This window comes from Cebidichthys violaceus, unplaced genomic scaffold (assembly GCF_023349555.1).
Source record: "Cebidichthys violaceus isolate CVI_PGR_0920_01 unplaced genomic scaffold, fCebVio1.0.p SCAF_6, whole genome shotgun sequence".
Taxonomy (NCBI): domain Eukaryota; kingdom Metazoa; phylum Chordata; class Actinopteri; order Perciformes; family Stichaeidae; genus Cebidichthys; species Cebidichthys violaceus.
Window position 1 is genome coordinate 12,979,947 of NW_027176816.1, and position 19,201 is coordinate 12,999,147.

General features: G+C 39.9%; 1 protein-coding gene across 2 annotated transcripts; it reads right to left on the reverse strand.

Annotated features, from left to right (window-relative positions):
* Positions 1 to 12: 12 nt before the first annotated feature.
* Positions 13 to 8,855, reverse strand: ttll10 (tubulin tyrosine ligase-like family, member 10). 2 transcript variants are annotated; one of them, XM_068732856.1, is made up of 11 exons: positions 7,824 to 8,855; positions 7,486 to 7,636; positions 7,087 to 7,205; positions 6,805 to 6,928; positions 5,935 to 6,020; positions 4,492 to 4,678; positions 4,156 to 4,327; positions 3,196 to 3,336; positions 1,469 to 1,585; positions 1,275 to 1,368; positions 13 to 1,039 (listed from the first exon to the last, which is right to left on the reverse strand). In XM_068732856.1, exons 1-11 carry the CDS (start codon positions 8,248 to 8,250, stop codon positions 378 to 380), a joined length of 2,280 nt encoding a protein of 759 aa, XP_068588957.1. In that variant the 5' UTR covers positions 8,251 to 8,855; the 3' UTR covers positions 13 to 377. The 2 variants fall into 2 exon arrangements, with proteins under 2 accessions (XP_068588957.1, XP_068588958.1); XM_068732857.1 differs by having other exon boundaries at positions 953 to 1,093.
* Positions 8,856 to 19,201: the final 10,346 nt, after the last annotated feature.

Below are 19,201 nucleotides of genomic sequence, written 5' to 3' on the forward strand. Positions count from 1 at the left end.
TTTATTGTCTATTGAAGCCTTTGTTAATTAATGCAGTTTTAATAAGATGTGAATTTATTTAAAAGGTGTGTGTTAACATTAAGACAGCCAGCCGGGCCTTCATCATTTGTGCATATGCATGGTCTGAGGCAATTCTAAATTTGTTCGCAGAAAAAGTAAGAAAATATTGATGAATCCTGGATTTTACCATAACTCATTTGTACATTTAGACAGAGAGTTTGTGAATGAGGTCCAATGACTTTGTAAGGACTTCCAATTCCCTCAAATTCAAAAACCTAACACGGCACAGTTTGAGCCACAGATCAAGGTAAACACACTGAGAATATTCATAATGACAACTAGCAGGATTTACAGAATTTATGTTTGCATATAACGCATTACAGGTCCTCTTCTGTCTGATAAATAGAGTTGTTTTTGTCATGTCTGAGCTGTTCTTCACATTCTTTTCCACAGAGCGGAGGTCCATGAGGAGGGAATGGTGTCGTTGTCTCTGGAAAGCCACAGACAGTGATCCCTGGTGACAATAGCGACCAAATTATAGTCTTCTGCTGAGCCTTAGAGTCCTTCACGTTATCTGCAGCTTTTGAATAATGATGCAAAGTACATTTGCTCAGCTTGAGATCAACCCGAGACCTGGGATTCTTATTCCTAACATTCTGAATGCTTTTGCAGGTGCGGTGTAAATGTGAAGGTCCCTGCACTGATGGAGAGTTTTGATGGAAAAGTGAGCGGGCGGTGGAGGTGGTGGGACACTGGCAAGACATTGCACTACCTCTTCCTTCCACACTTGCTGAGACATTCACACTATCAAGAGATGATGAAAGCACAATTTTGCCCTCTGTCCCTGACTTACATCTTTTTGGTTCAGTCTTTTTGGTGGCTTTCTTGTTGAATTCACTGTCTGTGTTGCTCTTGCTGCAGGCCAGCACTAAATCAGGAGGAAAAACTCTGTTGTAAAGCAGCACAAAATTCCTCTGACTGGCCAAAGGAAGAATCCTCTGATTGAGACGACACTTGTTGAAGATCTCCAGAGTTAAATCTAGAGAATGGAGGAAAGTAGATAAAAACATGTTGGGTGGTATCACACATCATCCTGTTGAGCAAACAAATTAGGAAAGTAACATATTTAATAAAGGAAAAAATTATTGTACCATGCATGCAGTGAAACAAGGTGACATTTTTCTTTGGAGCGTGGTGTTAAATTGATTTAAACATCTACCTGAACCTGAATATAAAAGGTACTTATGTACATAAATGTAATAACGTTAGCTCACCCAGCGACTCCACAACAGTGCTGGGTATCACCTCCTTCAGCACTTCACAATTGGTATGGAGAGCTGGATTACAGTTCATCTCCAACAGCCAAACCTATTATAGACATGAAGACATGATTAGTCCAAAAACATGCAAAGGTTAACACATGTTGAAAACTGACAGCCATCAAGATATTCAATGACACATCACCCACCTTGAAGTCCTCATCAACCAAAAAGTCGCAGCCAATCAAGTCAAAGAAGCCCAGTCGGCAGTCAAACTTGGATTTGACTGCCAAGAAACACTGGGTCATTATCTGCTGCATGCGCTTCTGATGCATGGGAAGGAAAAGCAAACAAACTTTTCATTCAATCAATACATCATATACTTACATGATATTTGATCTCTGCACTTAACCCATCCTGAGCATTTCGGAACAACGGGCTGCTGCCAGGGAACAGCGTCCTCTCAATCGCACTTTAACATGCAAACAGGAAGTGCTGGGGATCGAACTGGGGATTGAGGTTAGAGGACAATCCCCGCTATCTGAAAATTTGTAGTTGCATTTCTTCAATGATTAATTTGTCTTTTTAAATGATTGGATCATTTCTTTCTCAGTAGAGTATGTCGAAATATATTGATTAGTGCCAACAGCTCCAAGGAAATAAAGGGCGTCATTTCACCTCTTTTTCTGGATCTGTACAATCCGAATTTACAGTCATCAGTTATTTTAGGGCAAGAAAACGCAAATGTCAACCAAACTGAAAAAACCCCCGCTGCTATCTTATAATCTTCAGTTTATGTTAGCCAATCTTTGTGCCACGAACCATCCCTGTATGCTGATCTGTGGCGGTTTTTGCTGGTGTGTTTACATGGTTAACCGTTGTTTGTAAACAAAGGAGCATGCACATAGCACTTGGGCAAAAAAGCATTATTCTCCTCACACACAATATAGCACTAGCATAGCAGCTATGATCAGTCATGGCGAGCTGTCATGCTCCCCAGATCGACAAGAATGAACTGATCAAAAAAAGGGCGAAACAATTTTGCAGCTATGCCATAAAACTTCAAACTGATGCAAGACTTTGTTAGGCTTTAGATTGTTGACTGTGGCATGGGGGAAAGCTCACTCCTGTACGCCGTATATTTTAAAGGGAAGACGTCTGACAGTCACTGAACAGCAAGAAATTTTGAAAGCTCAGGTTTGTTTAAATTGCAATTGGACATGTCTGCAGTGTATTGACTTATTATTTAATGGGGTCTAATGCTCACCTGCCTCACATACAGCAAACTAACATTAGTCTTCGCAAGGACGGGGAGACAACAGGATTAGCATTATTAATCAATTATGTTTATTTAGATTATTTCTTATTTATTTTATACAATGTAACTTATCTTTTATATTGTAGCTTATGACCTGAATAATAAGCTACTGGAAATTCAACTCATCACTCTTCAATGATATGATCCTAAAAGCCATTATGTGTACAATTGGTATGTCATTAAACATCTTTCAAGTAATTCTAATGGCATACGCTTTTCAGTTCTACAGAGATGACTTTAATAACAGATTTTTTATTTTTTTTCCTCGCAGTGTGCACAGTATGACAGTTATCAGTTGGACTTGTATATAGACTTAAACTTGTGATTCAATAGCAGGTTTCTGTTCCTCCAAACAGCCACATTGGTGGTTTGTTGTATGCACTTCAAAGTGTCACTATAACCCATTAAATGTTTGAGGTTTCTCTCCAACAGGAGCAAACAAAAAATAATTCAAATGTGTACATTGTACCGTTTGTTGTACTGTAATAGGATGATGTATGCTCAGACAGGAGTGAGGTCATCGAAGCCTAACCCCAATCTCAATTAGCTGCAAATGCCAACAACCATCATTATATTGGTAATTGGTCCCCGAGAGCTACAATACACCACAGTACTCACTGCAAAGGCACCCAGCACCCAGTCCCTGGGCAGACCCTTGGCAACCCGAAACCTGTCATTGACGTAGGTGTTGAAGCTCTCCATGGACCAGACAGTGTCCTCCTTCAACTGGCTGTACAGAGGGTTCTTCTTCTGCATGTACTGGAGGTGGACAGCAGGGGGGACCAGATACACATGAAGCAGTCAGCAGGAGCACAGAGCCAGTTACATTACATTACATTACAGTCATTTAGCAGATGCTTTTATCCAAAGCGACTTACAATTCAGTAAGTCAATGACATAAGACTAGTAGAGCAGGAGCCGGGGATCGAACCGCCACCCCTCTGATTGAAAGGCAGCTCTGCTCTCTACTTAGCCACAGTCACCCCCAGTTGATGCCACAGCTAAATGCTTGATCTATTCAACCCCTCTGTAAATAATGGAGGATGGGATGCAAATATCTCTAATATTATGATGAATGATTTTGACCTTTTTAATTTGTGTTAAATGGAAGTTTACATGGCATGTGTGAAATACTGACAGAATGCCTTTAAACTCCATAAATGATTTATGGATAAGTGATTTCAGTCCCCAGACCACTTTATCATTGCAATTATGTCTGCGTAGAATAAACAGAATGAAATAAACAAGCAGTGTGTGGGGATTGTTCAGCTTTTCACTAAAGATAATTATCACACAGCAACTGCAAAGAAGGGAATATCTTCCAAAGTTTGAAAAATATCTACTTATGTTTAATTCTGACTGCTGAATTTCATGAGCTTTAGATAAATATTGGAATACATTTTTGCACAGCTTTCACTTACATTGAAAGCACATTTAATGGCCAGTATGAACAGAAGGCGTGATTACAGCAAGTAAAATATGGGCACGACTCCTATTTTAGACAAAAAAATTGTAAACTCTGACCTGCTATTTAACTCTGTATATGTTTGGCAGAGTTCGAACAGGATTGAGCTGTACCTGATTTGTCAGGTGGGCAGACAGGTTGTTGGAACTGGGGTCGTAGAGGTCACAGGTCAGTCGCACATATCCATGGCGAAAGAAGACCATGTAAGGTGCAGTGCAGGCGATCAGAAGATAAGAGCGAACGTCAAACTTTTTCCCTTTCAGGAGCAGTGGCCTCCGAATGTAACTGAGGGCAAAATGTCAGTTCACCTCCAATTTCAACAGCCACATCAACGTTTCCATAGGAAAAGGCTAATTTGTCATTCGTCGAGAAGATGTTGCCTGGTTGGAGACATAACATATGACATGATATTAATTCTAACAACCCCAGAGTTACGTATGTTCACCCACTGTTGGACAATGCGAGCCTGAGGCTGTCGTTGGTGCATCTTCTTGTTGGCCTGGCTGCCTTCCGTGTGCTGCAGCTTCAGTCTGAAGGCGGCTACGTCCTCCTGGCTCTTCATCAGAAAGATCCCTCTGCCTTGGTTCAGACCCGTGGGCTTACAGATCCACATTTGATTCTCATTGTTGCTCACACCTGGTAACAATCATAAAGGTACATCAGGTAAATCAACAACTTATGACATAGAGGTAGGAAATATCAAGTCCTTCTCTGTTTAGAGACAGTGTGAAGGAGACTTCTCACGTCTGCACTCTTCTATATTTTTCTGTTGTGTTCTGTGGTGTCCTGTTCTATATTTGTTCTATTGTTGTGTCTTTCTTTCGTTATAAAAACTTCTTTATTTCATGAATGACAAAGAGCGCCGTTTCTGAAATCTTAAGGACACCATGTGTACTCTCCGCCACTTTATTTGAATGTTCGAATCCCAAAAAATGAAATTAAAAATCCCACGTGTAAATTAACAGTGGAAAGGAACTACAACATTTAAATTCTGCTTACATGTTGATGCATCAGTTGTAATTAAAGACTATATGTATAATATAACCCTGACAGAGGCTATCATACCGTATAATGAGTACTTTCTCAGCTATACTTATTAAAGCAGGACTTGTATATTCTCACTTTGAGGTATTTTACCAATTATTAATATTTCTTCCACCACTGACACAGATGATGCTTTTTCAGATTATACACACAGTGTGTTCAGTTTTTGTGTTCTGATCTGTTCTTTGCTTTTGTCTTTTTTTCCACTGATTTATCTGTCACCCAGAGCTCTAAACCAGCTGTGTCTTTCTCCTGTTTACATAGTGATAACCATGTTTGTCAGAACCTGCACACCACTTATCATAATGCTGTGTGTCTGTTCAGTACTCCTACAAACAATACAGAAACCAGGGGTTTGTGTCCTCTTCGGTCCTAAAAATGTTTTCAGTTTTAATATTAAATATATTTTTTTTGCCTCAGTCCTGTCCAGTTCTGAAGCAGATCCACATCCAATTCCAGTTCAGCGTCTCTGCTTGTGTTTGTGTCTCAGACCTGTCCTCTGCTGACTCGTCTCTATGGCAACAGCATGTTCCCCTGGTGATTTAATCAGGGCCTTATGGGAGGTGAAGTGCATTATTTTCCAACGTCCTCAGCCTCTTGATTAAACAATCACCAAGGCAACTGTTGTCTTAACACTGCCAAGCACAAACTATTCTTTGTTGCATTACTGGATGAATAACAAGTCAAGTTGGATTAATCTCATTTTAAAACTGGAGCCGTCTAAATAAACACAAATCAGTTAAACCAGTGTTGTGTTGTTATTGCATTAGGATGCTACTGATGTCGTTGTGCTGTACTAGAGGTTGATGTGGGGGGGGGGGGGGGGGGGGGGGGTTTGGGCATTTTACCCTCCTGCTGGGCAAAGAAAGCCTCCCTCTCTTCCCTCACATCCATGCGGAAAGTAGTGGGAATAAACTCCTCCATTTTCAGCCTCCTGTGAGGTACAAAAAAGGAAAATGGTGCACAAATGAATGGTTGTGTGTCTTCAGCTGTTTACACCTGCCATTATTATTAAACTTTTATTTCCAGACACATGAGTCCATGTGACCATTAGAGCAGGAGGCATTAACAATCAGAATCAGAATTATAAAAACAATTATCATATATTGAAAATATGCTGGAGCATTGTAACATGTCTTGGCACGTTTCGGCCACCAGCTAAACCATTAACAAGAATATTTATTGCCGTGTGAGCGTACATGTTTGTCCTAGTACATGCACATGACATACAAACATGCGTGCACGCACAATTAGTGATCAAAACCTCCACAGGGTACGTGGGAATTTTTTATGGATGGTTACTATTAGACTGTACTTTATGATTAAATGGTTTGTCTGAACTTTTAACATCTTATTTTGTATATGACTATGTATAGGAATTTTTTTTTTTCACCAGATATTTCACGTGCTGATTAAAATAGTTAGGTTGTGAAACTGTATTAATTTACAATCAATAATTATAGTTTATATAACTGACACACATAATGCTTAATACCAAGCTCGTAGGATTCTAACTGAAGGCCTGATTTCTGATGAGGCCGGTTGGCTGTGTTTATTAAACAGTGTCACGGGCTGATATGTTTTTTTAATCAGTATTTACAGGGCTGGGCCTCTATTGAACCTCCATGATGGTACCAGATTGTTGCTAGGAGATTGTGACACAACTATGCATTTTGCAAAGGAAATAGCTGTTATATCTCTCTGTTTTTGATACATACAACCTGAGTCCTCGACCGTGGTTCACTTTGCTGCTGACTCGCTCATACTCCCGCAGACTGCTGAGGAGGCCGATTTTAGTGGTGAGCACCTTGTTGTTGGGAATCTGGTACACCAACTGTTCACCTGGGAACAACACATGCAGATTTTGAGTTTTCTTTCAGAGAATGGATGGCAATAAACCTCTTTTCTACTAATAGAAAGGTAGCATTGTGGTACTTTTTCATAGTTTACAGTCAAATACAGTATTTAGATTATGTCTTGTAATCATTATAGCACTGGACCTTCTCTGAAGTTACGGTAGTTGGCTGGTGATTTGGTCTCACACCACTTGAGTTTAAAATCCTTCTTGTGCTTGTTGTAAATCCTCTTCCATCCTCTGCTCTCACAGTAACTGCTCACTCTAAAGGAAAAGTCCCAAAAGAAACTTTCTGCTTTTATCGCACAACAATCCAGAGGTCAGGGCTAAAACTAGGGTTTGAATAATAGGGGGCCCAAAACAAAATATACAGCAGGTGAATAACGTTTTTTGATAGCATGAAAGTAAATATCTAAAATTGAAATCATCACTTTTCTTAAACTTTTTATTCTTCAATTAAACTTCAATTGCTATGTGATCACATTTTAGAAATATCTACAATCCAACGGATTATTGGTCCTTTATTTTATATTTCTCTACATACATTTCAGCCCCATTGGCTCCTCCAAAGAAGTAGAAAGGCCCAGGACCCCGGGGCTCCTCTGCCTGCCGCTGCCGGTCCCCGTCTGGGTAGGAGCAGGTCGGCAAGGCACTGGGGAAGGACCTCTGAATGTATCGCTTCACCAGGCCTGCACCTTATACGTTTACATGCACAGAAATCATGTGACACATGTCACTCCTACTCAGACAAACACATAAGCTCTATCACTATGTACATGTAAATCGTGTTGATAAATTGTATTTTGTAATGCTAAAGGATCAACATATGTCAAGAATAACAAATTATATCACACTTGACGTCCCACCTTCCCGCACACACACCTGACCCTCTATCCCGGCTTTCCTGGTTGACAGACATGTCGGAAAACACCTCTCTTGCTTTCTGAGTCTGTGTCTCCTCTCTGTGGACCTGCTCTAGGCCACTTTCTGATGTTGCTTTTTGCATGCCACTATGGTCAGGTGACGACGGCCGTTTTCCTTCTTGCTCGTCCTGCTCATAGCTTCCTGCAGGCTGATTGTCCCCACAGGGAACCTCCACTTCCTCCTTCTCTGCTTCGTCCCCTTGTTGCTTCTCCAGTCCAGTCTCCTCTGCCTGGACTTCACTGCAGGGCTCCATCAAGCACTCAGATGACGTCTCCTTGTGCTGGTAAAGATTGCTAATGATGACTGAAAATGTTCCAACATGGGAGACGCATTTTTTTGTGACATTGTAGTCAGAAAGAGAGACCAGGAATGAGGTGTTTGTCATTGTTAGACAGAGATCATTGAGGACTTGGTGAAGTAAAAAAGGAAAAGAAAAAAAGAACCAATTTACTCTTCATTAATAGTATCGTATGTCTGGTATGGCCACACAATATTATTTTCATTAGCCATGCACGCTAACATCATACCTCTAGGGATGGCTATGTCTGTCGGTCGGTCTTCCACTTTGGTTCAGACTGAAGTATCTCAACAACTGTTGGACCAGTTACGATGAGAGGTTTTACAGGTCGGATCATTCCTAGACTTTGAAGATCCCCTGACTTTCCTCTGTTGCCGTCGCAGGCCATAGTTTTCACTTATCCAATGAAATATCTCAACACTTATTAGGTGAATTGGCACAAAATCCCTCAACAACTTTAGTACAGATTTTTATCTCCTCAGTAATCATTTTGCAAACCCCTTAACTTTCCATCTAGTGCCATCATTGGGTTGAAAATTTTATTTTGTCCAAAATTTTGACAGAAAAAACCTGCAAAACTAATGACATTACCACCATCCTCAGCTATACTTTGTGTTTGGGCTAATCAGCAAATGTTAAACAAGCTTAATGTACTTGCTAAACATCAGCATGTTAATATTGTCATTGTGCGCATGTTAGCATGCTGATGTTAGTATTTAGCCGTACTTAAGTACAGCCTCACAGAGGCGCTAGCATGGCTGTAGACACTTGTTGATCATTATGAATGCTAAGCAGCCAGCCATGTAAATTGGCATGGATATTTGATTCCAAATTATTGTGGTGACCGCCTGAGCTTTTGTGTAAGACTACCAGTTAAAACTATGCACTTGACCTTGTATTTGGCCCATAGATATTTGTAGTTCCCAGAGTGGTGATCCCTTTCCTTGAGCAACACCGTTGGACTGAAATGACAAAATCTGACAGACAGATTGCTATGAAATTTGCACTTTCATGGTCCCATTGTAAAATAATGAACCCATTACCTTTCCTCTAGCACCACCATCAGAACAAGGCACACCACAGATAAAGCTCTTTGTATAGTTTTGTTTGGTTTAATCTGAAAGGTAGGGGTTTTCAAAGTCTGACACTGTGGACATCCGGACAACCCCTCATCCCCTCACCCCCAAGACAAACATATTTAGGTTATTCTATATGATCTTCTTTTTTATTTCTTGTTTCACTTCCTGTAACTGAGCCTACCCCGAAATAGTTTGGAGCCCCAGCTGGGGAGGTCACATTAATATCACATGTGGCAAAAAAGAAGTGTGAAAAAAATGTTTATTTAATGTTTAAATAAAATAAAATAAATGTTTTGTTTTATAAGACAGGAGCTGAACTCTGACCTGATTGTAGCAACATTTAGAAGCAAAAGGGTTTACCTGCAACTCCAGCGTCAGTCACAAGGACAGCCAGACTCCATAAAAACCTACTCAGCCTGTTCCTCTTCTGCCATGTGCGCTCAACCTTGCAGTCCAACGGCAAGGCCGAGACAAACAGCAAACCCGAAGACTGAAGGACAGACTTAACAGAGGTGAAATCACATGGTGTGTCAGCAGTTTAACCCACTGTCACAATGCCTGGTTACTCCTGTAATGGGACCCTTAGCAACAGTTGCCGCTTGCAGATTGAAACAACAGCAGCTCAAGACAAACTAACTACTCAAGATTATGTATTCCACACCTACCCCACCTCTAAGTTTAGCTTCATTCAATATTAATTGCCTGTTAGCCTCTGTTGTGTCACCCCTTTGGTAACATGAGAGTAGAGTGTCAAACAAAATGGATTTGCCAGGGTATTATATCCTGACACCAATGGCAAAATAATAATTTATATAGCCTCTGTGACATACAAAAAGAGCAAAGAAAAGTGATTTCTGTCCAGGTTTCATATGCTAATGTAAATAAAATGGTATCCACCTTTCCACATTTTATACTGGTTGACTGTTTCTTATGCTGCCCCATATCTATAGCTCCATTTTACACACTGAACAGCAAAGCCTGAATGGTTATGTATATATGAAAAGTATAAAAGTTATACTCCGTTTCAGATTCTGTAGGAAAAGTGTAATGATGAAATAAAACATTATTAGCACAGTATCTCTAGATGAACCTTCAAACCTTTTATATATAACGTAACTTGTGCTGTTAGTTAACCATAGCATTTGATTAAACCTAAAGCCCCTAGGCCTAGACCTATTACATCTATTGTGAACATCAGTTTAATTTAACTCATCCAGCTGAATCATTGTTGGAATCATTATTTTTATGGCATGACATGATCATGAATCATATTGTCTCGAGCCAAATCCAGTGGCAGGTATGCAGTTGAGCAACATAGTATTTGTCTGCTCGCATTGGCAAATCCACTTGTCACTTATTCTGTCTCAGTGACTGGGGAGGAAACACCCAGGCCAAGTCACGGTTGGCAATTATGCATAATCTCCTTTCTTCCTCCCAACAGTCTGATAATTTACAGGGGTGGATGCCTCTTAGCCCCAGCGTCCATGCAACCGTATAATTACACATACAGTAGGGTAACCAGGAGTGACGCAAACACCCAACACTTGTAGGTTAGGCGCGCATTTATATTTTATATTATGTTTAGAATGTATGTAGAACATTTAAAGCAAATTCTGCAGTGTTTTAACAGATGAAAACTTAACTGACTCAACAACTAAATGGGGAACGGCCTCCAAAAATGCAAATGTTTATGTGATAAGGTGTTAAATGCAACAGTTTATGGGTATAAAAAGAACAACCAAAACAACAGTCAACTTTTCCTCCACGGTTCATATCACCGAAATGCAAACTGTAGGTGTCATCACACCCCTTAGTATGTGCCGTTACACATTTCACGCATGACTAAATTTACAACAAGGAAGCAGCAGTCACCAGACAGTCATGTCAGTTCAGTCATTTACACACACTGCAAAATGGCAGCTACATTGCTTGGCAATGATGCAAGCGCAGCCACAGAACCCCAGTTATTAGAAGCGGGCTTCCCATATTCCTGTTTAACAGAGCTTTGTGTGGAGCCAGTGTCAGCCACACCTTGATAAAGAGCCGCCATCTGATAGACACACTGTGCAAAGGGTTTGCGTAGGTGGACAAAGAGAACAGGCTTGTTTTACAACCCTGTCGACCTCATGGTTTACCATCTGCCAAGAGTCTTTGTGCATGTGTGTGTGTATATTAGAATAGGTGTATAAGCTTGTGTATTTTGTGTGGCTATCTGCATGTTCCCTTTTTTGTATTAATATATTTCACGATAAAAATGTTAATGAATACTTTCCTATTTAGTTTATATCTCCGTCTGTCAATCGAACAGTTTGTGCAAATGTGCTAATTTTTTTTACCTGAACCTAACTTTTCCTTTTGTTTTCCTTGAGTTTCTGCAGTGGAACTCTTCTAATTGTTTGTTCATCCATGGCAACTACCACTGCTTATGCTAACAGGCCTGTTCTTCTCCTATTTACTACAAACAAACCACACACATAAAAAAGAACATCACTACATCACTCCTCCAAATTGTGGATTGTTTCCCAAGAAAAGATGGTGGGTAAAAATGTGTATGTGTTTTCAAAAACAGAATAATGTGTTAAAAATATATACTGAGCTATATGAAAATAAAACTAATGAAAATCAATATATATCTTTAGACGAGAAGTATGTGTGTGTGTGTGTGTGTGTGTGTGTGTGTGTGTGTGTGTGTGTGTGTGTGTGTGTGTGTGTGTGTGTGTCTGTCTGTCTCGGGGCGGTTACACCATAAAGTGTGTGTGTCTTTGAAAGACTCACCCAATCCCATGTCATCTCAACTGCCTCCTGTACCAGGAAGTGCTCGGCAATTACAGGGATGCAGCCTGCAGCAATGGTGTCCCTACACAACCCATTATTTGGAGAGATTCTCCTTGTCAAGGTGTTGTAGTGGAGGGAATGGAGTTAAGTTTCAATGTAAAGAAAGGCTCGTCTCAATAGGGTCTCTCTGTCTCCTGCTATTCATGTTTTCCTTACAGAATTACGCCGGGAGAGCAGAGGGGGCTGTGATAGTGGGGTGTGGGTGACATTTTGTTCCCAGGGTCTGTATTCACTCATTCCCACTGGTGATAAATGCAAGTTGGAGACACATGTAATTTCACCAAGACAGGCTTTAACATGGGAACATGTACACGCCATATGCACATTTGCCTCAGATTAACAGTTGTCTAGAGGAAGATATGTAAAAATAATTAAATCAAATACATGTGGTTGACTTTATACATTAGGCGTGTATCCTCCTTATAACTCAACTTCTGTGTGTTTTGCAGATTGAATACATTCAGTCTTAACGCCAATGTAGCAAATTTGAGTGCTGTTGAGGGTTTTACGGTTGTGACATTTTAAACCCATTCTAGTGATTAATAATCAAAAAAAGTAGCTTGACATTTTGAAAAGATGTGGTTTATGTGTTATACAATATAAAAAATCACTGACATGGCTCTTGAATAAAGCTCTCATGTACTCCATGCAGCTGTAGTATTTCACACTATCATCATAAGGTGATGAAGACGGAGAAAAGCTGCCTCAGTCCCACCCAGCTGAGCCTTTGTGGTAACTCCAAATGCAAAGAAACGTGTACGTGATGCGTATGGCAACCTCCTGGATTAACGTCATTCACGTTACGCCCTCCAGAGTTATGAAAAGACATAAGAGGAATACCATTTGATTTTGAAGTGGAAAAAATGAATCACCGATAGCAGACTTTGGCAAGAACACGACAGAATGGGGAGAGGTGGTGGAGGCAGAGATGCTCCCGGTTAACAAAGTAAAAAATACAACAACTAAGTGCTTGATGCAACGAGTGCTGGTGCCAGTCAACACTTCAGAAATCAGTCAGGTTGCAGGTGAAATCCATCAACATATCATTACAGAGCTGGGGAGGAAAGTAATATCACTGACACAAATGGTTAGGTATTCAAACTACTGGAGGTGTATGAGTGCTTATCTGGCAGGATATTTAGGCCTCAGTTAATGAGGTACAAGCAAAATAGGGAAATGTCTGTAATTGTAATAATAATCTTTCACTGTTTAATTAACAATCAATGGCAGGCATTGACATGTATGTGCTTTTGGTTACTAACATACACTCAGCTAAATTCAGCTGCTGTGGAAATTTACCAGCAGTTATGAAGAAATGGCAGCCAACTCTGCAGAAAGACCTGCTCAAAATGAGATCAGGAGAATATTAGAAATGTGTTGGCACAGTTCTAATACCTCAAATGATACTGGTTCCTGGGCGAAGCTTCAGGAACCAGTATCATGTACAACACAAAGCAAACTCACCAAGTGTGCCAAAGAAGGCTTAAGGTCAAACTACATTTGACAAGAGTTGTCTAATCAAGTGGTTGTTTATCATTTACCTTGTTGCTTTCAGCTAAAGCTAAAGTACAGCAACTATTAGCTTAAGACTAACAGCATAGACGGACTGCCATCTGGAGTACCAGATGTTTTCTATGTAAGTAAAAAAGTGATAACCATCCTGTGTAATTGGTTTTAGACTGGCATGCCCACTCCACACAGGTGTGTATTGGTTAAGGTAAGTTCTTCACATCTCATTTTCTTTATCCACCAGCTTTATTTACCTTCATTCATTTGTTCAGACACTGAGTTGACAACTCACACATAATGTGATAGAATATAACAGCATGGTAGAGGATAATATAATATAATAAGCAATTAGTTTTGAATTGGAAACCATGAGAGATTACTTATTTATTTTCATTTACATTTTCAATTGAAACATGCCATCCACATAATACCACATCACACCACTTTTTGCATTGAAAGTACTAAAGACGTTGATTTAATGATGATCTGTCTGAATGTATCTGAAAATTGCCAAATGGATTCTGTTCTTCCGGACTGAATAGTTGTACATACATTGCTAATATGTGTTCTGTGTCTTGACATCGAGGCTCTAATGTGATACAATATGTTCCAAGCAGTGAAGTGATTATATATTTTGCCAGAACTAGTGTTTCTTGTTCATATGCAATACATAAAAGTGTGTTATTAGTTTGTTGAAAGTAGAATACACTGTAAGTATACAAAGCAGAGATTGCAGTAGAGTTTCAAGTATTGAAAAACTAAAATCTAACTTCAGTGTGGCAATGCTTCTGCCCTAACCTATAATCAGTTCCACTCCTCTATAACTGACTGTAGACTGACAAAGGAGTTCCCCGCATGATTGTGTGGCAGCTCCTCAGATTTAATGTACGTCAGCAGAGTTGCAGGTATGTCACAGCCGTTTAGACTCTGTTGTGCTCCTGTTCCACCCCAGTGGCAAGCCCAGCTAAGTGAATCTAGCCTCCTCATCCACAGCCGGCAGTAGTGCAGGAAAGTGGTCTGACTGCACCAAGCAAGCATGCACAGACCAGTGCAGGAATCCTCTACAGGCTCTCTGCCAGTCAGGAATGTGATTCAGTAGTGTGACGTCACCAAGCGGGTGGGTGGAGAACCGAATTTCAGTTGCCTGTTTCTGTACTGTAGTGTTTTTATTTGTATAATACTGACACGTTTTAACTTTTGTGTCTTTATGTGCTGCAATGTAAAAAATACGCTTTACAAATCAAACATTGGACCCACAGGGGGATGAGAGATTTCTTTTTGGGGAGATCATTTATGGAAAGTGGAAATTATATTTTCTAATAAGGCAATTTCCAGACATATTTTAAGTCAGATTATTTTTGTTATAAAACAATATACAGTAATTACAGTTTATCTGCACTGTTGGTGTCAGTGTCCATCTTGGCAAAGAGTAAATGCTTCACCTTATCTGATATCAGTTAAATAAATAAGCCATCCGGTTGGCTATCTACCATCCTTTGTAAGTATAAATGCATTCGGAATTGTTCAGTTTGATTAATTGTAACCTATGAAGATTTTATGGCAGCAATTCATTTTGGTATAAAACTTATTTAGTCTGAATTTTCTAGCATAGAGATATCGCATAATGTTTAAGATGGCCGCCCACCTGTTGTACGTGACAATCTTTTACTGACACTGACACAAGGACAAATACTAAACTAAATACTAAACTCAAAAGACAACCAAAAAAGTATGTAATATGTGATCCATATTGGATTTTGTCTAACTTGACATTATAGGTAAAGCCCAGGTGTTACTAAAAACGTTAATGATGGCTCTGTTCTACTCAAGTGTGTCAGTAAATCATGACAGTGTGACAGTGAACAGAAACTGAATTCAGCCTTCATTCATCTTATTATCGAATGTGACATGTAAAAATATCTTCAGCCTTTTAAGCATGGATACACCTGTCTGCATCAGCAATTACTGACTGACCTAAGGTCGATATGAAAAAGAAATACAAACATGCTTGTTATGATGTATCATTTAAACACATTGTGGTTTCTCCTAAATACATGCAGTTTTGAGTCTTTAGATCACAGTCCTTTGAAAGGTGGCTCTGCTGTAAATGCTAGAGATTAATGATTAAGAAGGCTTTTGTCTTCCTCTCAGGATTTGTATCTGTATTTGTATAAGCTGTAACAGGAAACCATTTTAATCACCCATGATTCACAGAAATCATGATGATTAAGTACATTGGAAGGAGAAAACAGTCTGTTCTAACCCAAAGGTTAAGATTTTTTCTTTCAATATCTGTCAGGCATAATTTTCTCCATATTGTACACAAAAAAATGGGATAGAATATTTCTGGGACTAACAAACTCTTTCTTTGTGGAAAAACCATTTCCACAAAGACAAAGTCTCCCCAGCATGGGAGATCAATGAGGCCTGGGGCCTGTTATGTTGAACAGCTAAATGGTTTTTGTGTTTGCGTTCCAACTGATAAAATCAGAGCTGCGTTTAACCAGTCAACTGAAGCCCTGAGCTAACAGGCCTAATTAAACACCATAGCCATAATATTGGCTCCGTATGTGTGTCTGTTGCTGAGAGAGGGAGATAACAGTGCTAAGAAGAAAAAAAAAACTTCCCCTGTAACTCTGTAATTGCAACCATTGTGATAATTTAGACTAAGAGTATAGTTTTCAGTAGGCAAAAGCAGCCTACTGTAAGTCGCCCATGGACCTGGCAGTGAAAACACGTCTTGTGCTCCTCGGTTTATCAAGCTAGCCTACTGTGTACTGCCATAGACTGGGACACAATGAGGGCTTAGCTGATGGGGGGACCTCATGGGTAAATTGAGGCATTTAAAAAGAAGCTCTGTTCAGCAAGTAACCTGATCCACACCTGACTGGGGCTCAGCATTCCGGTCTGGCTGAAGGAAAAGTTCACAATGACCAGAGAATCTGCTACAAAGGGCCAGCAAACAGGAGATCTGAATAAAATGGTTTAAAAGAAAAACTAATTCTGAAATTACGTTTAGAAAGAGCAAATGAACAAGAGGCACTTCACATTTCATCCCATTTTATTGAATCTTTTCTTTGACATTACATAAAATAATATCTCAGTAAATACAGTTAACATTATGTATATAGTGTATTATAGATAATGAGTTCTCAAACTGTGTGCATTGTTCTACTGTACATGGAGAAAAGCCAAGTCCCCAGAAGGAATTCAGTTATTGCGGTAAGAGGAAGAAAGCAGATCTTTCAACAGATAAAAGTCACAGCATTTTCTGCAATACATTTTTTTTTTTTTACATGGCAATCACATTAACATTCCTGATAGAAACTAATTTGTCAAAAAAAAATATTCGGCCTTAACCAGGACTGCTGCTCAGTAGAGAAACTTTGACTCAAGTCACATGGAAGAAACCCAGAGAAATCAATCAGTCTTCCAGTGCATGGATCATAGTTCCATAGTCATCATCATTCAGCCCCATCTGCCACTGCTATAAATATGATGATGTGCTCCCCTGCACTGCCCTTTGTCAATACGCTGCATGTCAGATGCACGAGAGCGAGAGAAGAGGAAGTAAGAGAGCAGAAGGTAATGCCATTTAATGGACGGCATTACCAGACAGTATTAGACACCATTAATTACATCTAACCATGTCTGGTAAGACGCCTATCAACAGGCTGGAAGGATGACCTCTGAGCTTTCACCTGTGCATAGAGGAAGAAGAGAGCCGGAGGGAACAGAACAGTGTAGCAGAAACAGGTTGAAACGAGCAGTTCCTCTTTTGCTGCAATCACAGATTCTATACACACTACACTTTTCATTTACCCATACATTTAAATTGGTCAAGCATGCAGAAGGAGAATCAAGCCACGAGTGAGCAGACCAAGGCATGAAGCAAAGTAGGCTTGGTGAATTGTCAACACAGAGAAAAGGGACAACTGGGAGAAAATAGAAGCTATTTCATATTTCTGTGGCTTGAATAATGGAGCTGGGTGGGCAAATAAAGGTGCGGCTCATTATTTGCGGGGTAATTCTCCCTCCTTGAACAAACACTAGGTCTCTGCTTGCTTCATGTCTATTATTAGCCTATTTCTCAAGTCTGTTTGAAGGCTTTACCCATTAAATTCACATTCTAGTCCAGACATTGATGAAAATTGTTCAAGGTCTTCAGTTATATTTAATCTCCATTGTTTTAAAGGTGCAAGAAATCAGTGTAAGTTTTACTCACAACACACTAACACACTATATACATTTTTGTTGTTGAGACTCCATTTTATGATTACTTAAAGCACTGCGGTATCGTCCTTTAGTGGATAAAAGCTTGGAAAGTTGGTAGGAGGCCACAGCATCTGTAGATCTGTTTTTCACCAGTTACCAGCACTCTCAGGTGAGCTCATGTGTCAGTTTCAGGATGTGCCACGCAGGTAATGTTTGTCGGACCAATCACTGCCACACAACACAAACGCCAACTCTGTTCAGGGGAGGGAACAAGGCCCTGCAGGACCGGTGGAACCATCAACCAACTGCTATTCTTTAACTTGGGTGGGGTTGGTTTTGCAATATAAGTTAGAAAAAAACAGACAGGGAAGTGAGCAAAGAAGTAAAACCAAAAGAAATCATAAAAGCTGACCTTTAGTACCATTAGCGCAATAAAGAATTCCATTTCTCATTTCTCTTTCAACAATCTCAAACTGTTTTCAAAATAAAAGGCTCAGACATAAATGTTTGTGTATTTTTACATAACCTAATGTCCGGTCTTTCAACACTGTCACAGCATCCGTGACCTTTAATGTGTCACCGATTGACATGCAGCCTTGAGCATTTATAAAAACAAGTGACAAAAGAAAGTTAACCTTCTTGGTTTTGACTTCAAAGTAAAAAGTGAGACACTTAGGAAACATTTCCCCGTCATGCTACCACAGAACACAGAGCCCACACTGCTTATTACTCTTACCGTTCAGCAACAACATCTAAGGAGTCTCACAGATTTTAACAGTCATTCACACTTTTGGATTTCAACATCTGACGAGCATCTACTACCAGTAGCAAGCAAAGAGTCACCCAGGAAACATCGTTACCAGACAGTGTTAGAACAACAGTTGTACAATCCAGCACTGTCAGGTAAGATGGATCCTGAGAGCCATTTCTGAGCCGATCCAGGGGCCCAGGCTGGGAGCACGCTGCTGCTTACGCTGCTGCTTACGCTGCTGCTTACGCTGCTGCTTGCGCTGCTGAAGTGGTTTGTCTGGTTGCAGTCCTCAGATGACAATCATCATCATTACCAGGCAGTATTAGAGAGAGTGATGATATCCAATGCTGCCTCGTAAGATGGAGATAATCACCCAAACACAAAACATCTTGTGATTACACTGATACAAGGGTCAAGATATGTTTGATTGTAGAACATAATGTGATATCAGTGCCAGTTATTGAAGGTTAATGAATGAATGAAATCTACTGAAGCAGATTTGGGTGTGAGTAGTACCCCTAACCATAAATACTTTTGTCTAAAAGAAAACAAAAGGGGAAATCTACCTTAAATCATTTGAGTAAATGTGCATGTAAAAATGAAATATGTGGATATTCAGCACAAAATATGGACTAAAATATTGAGTTAA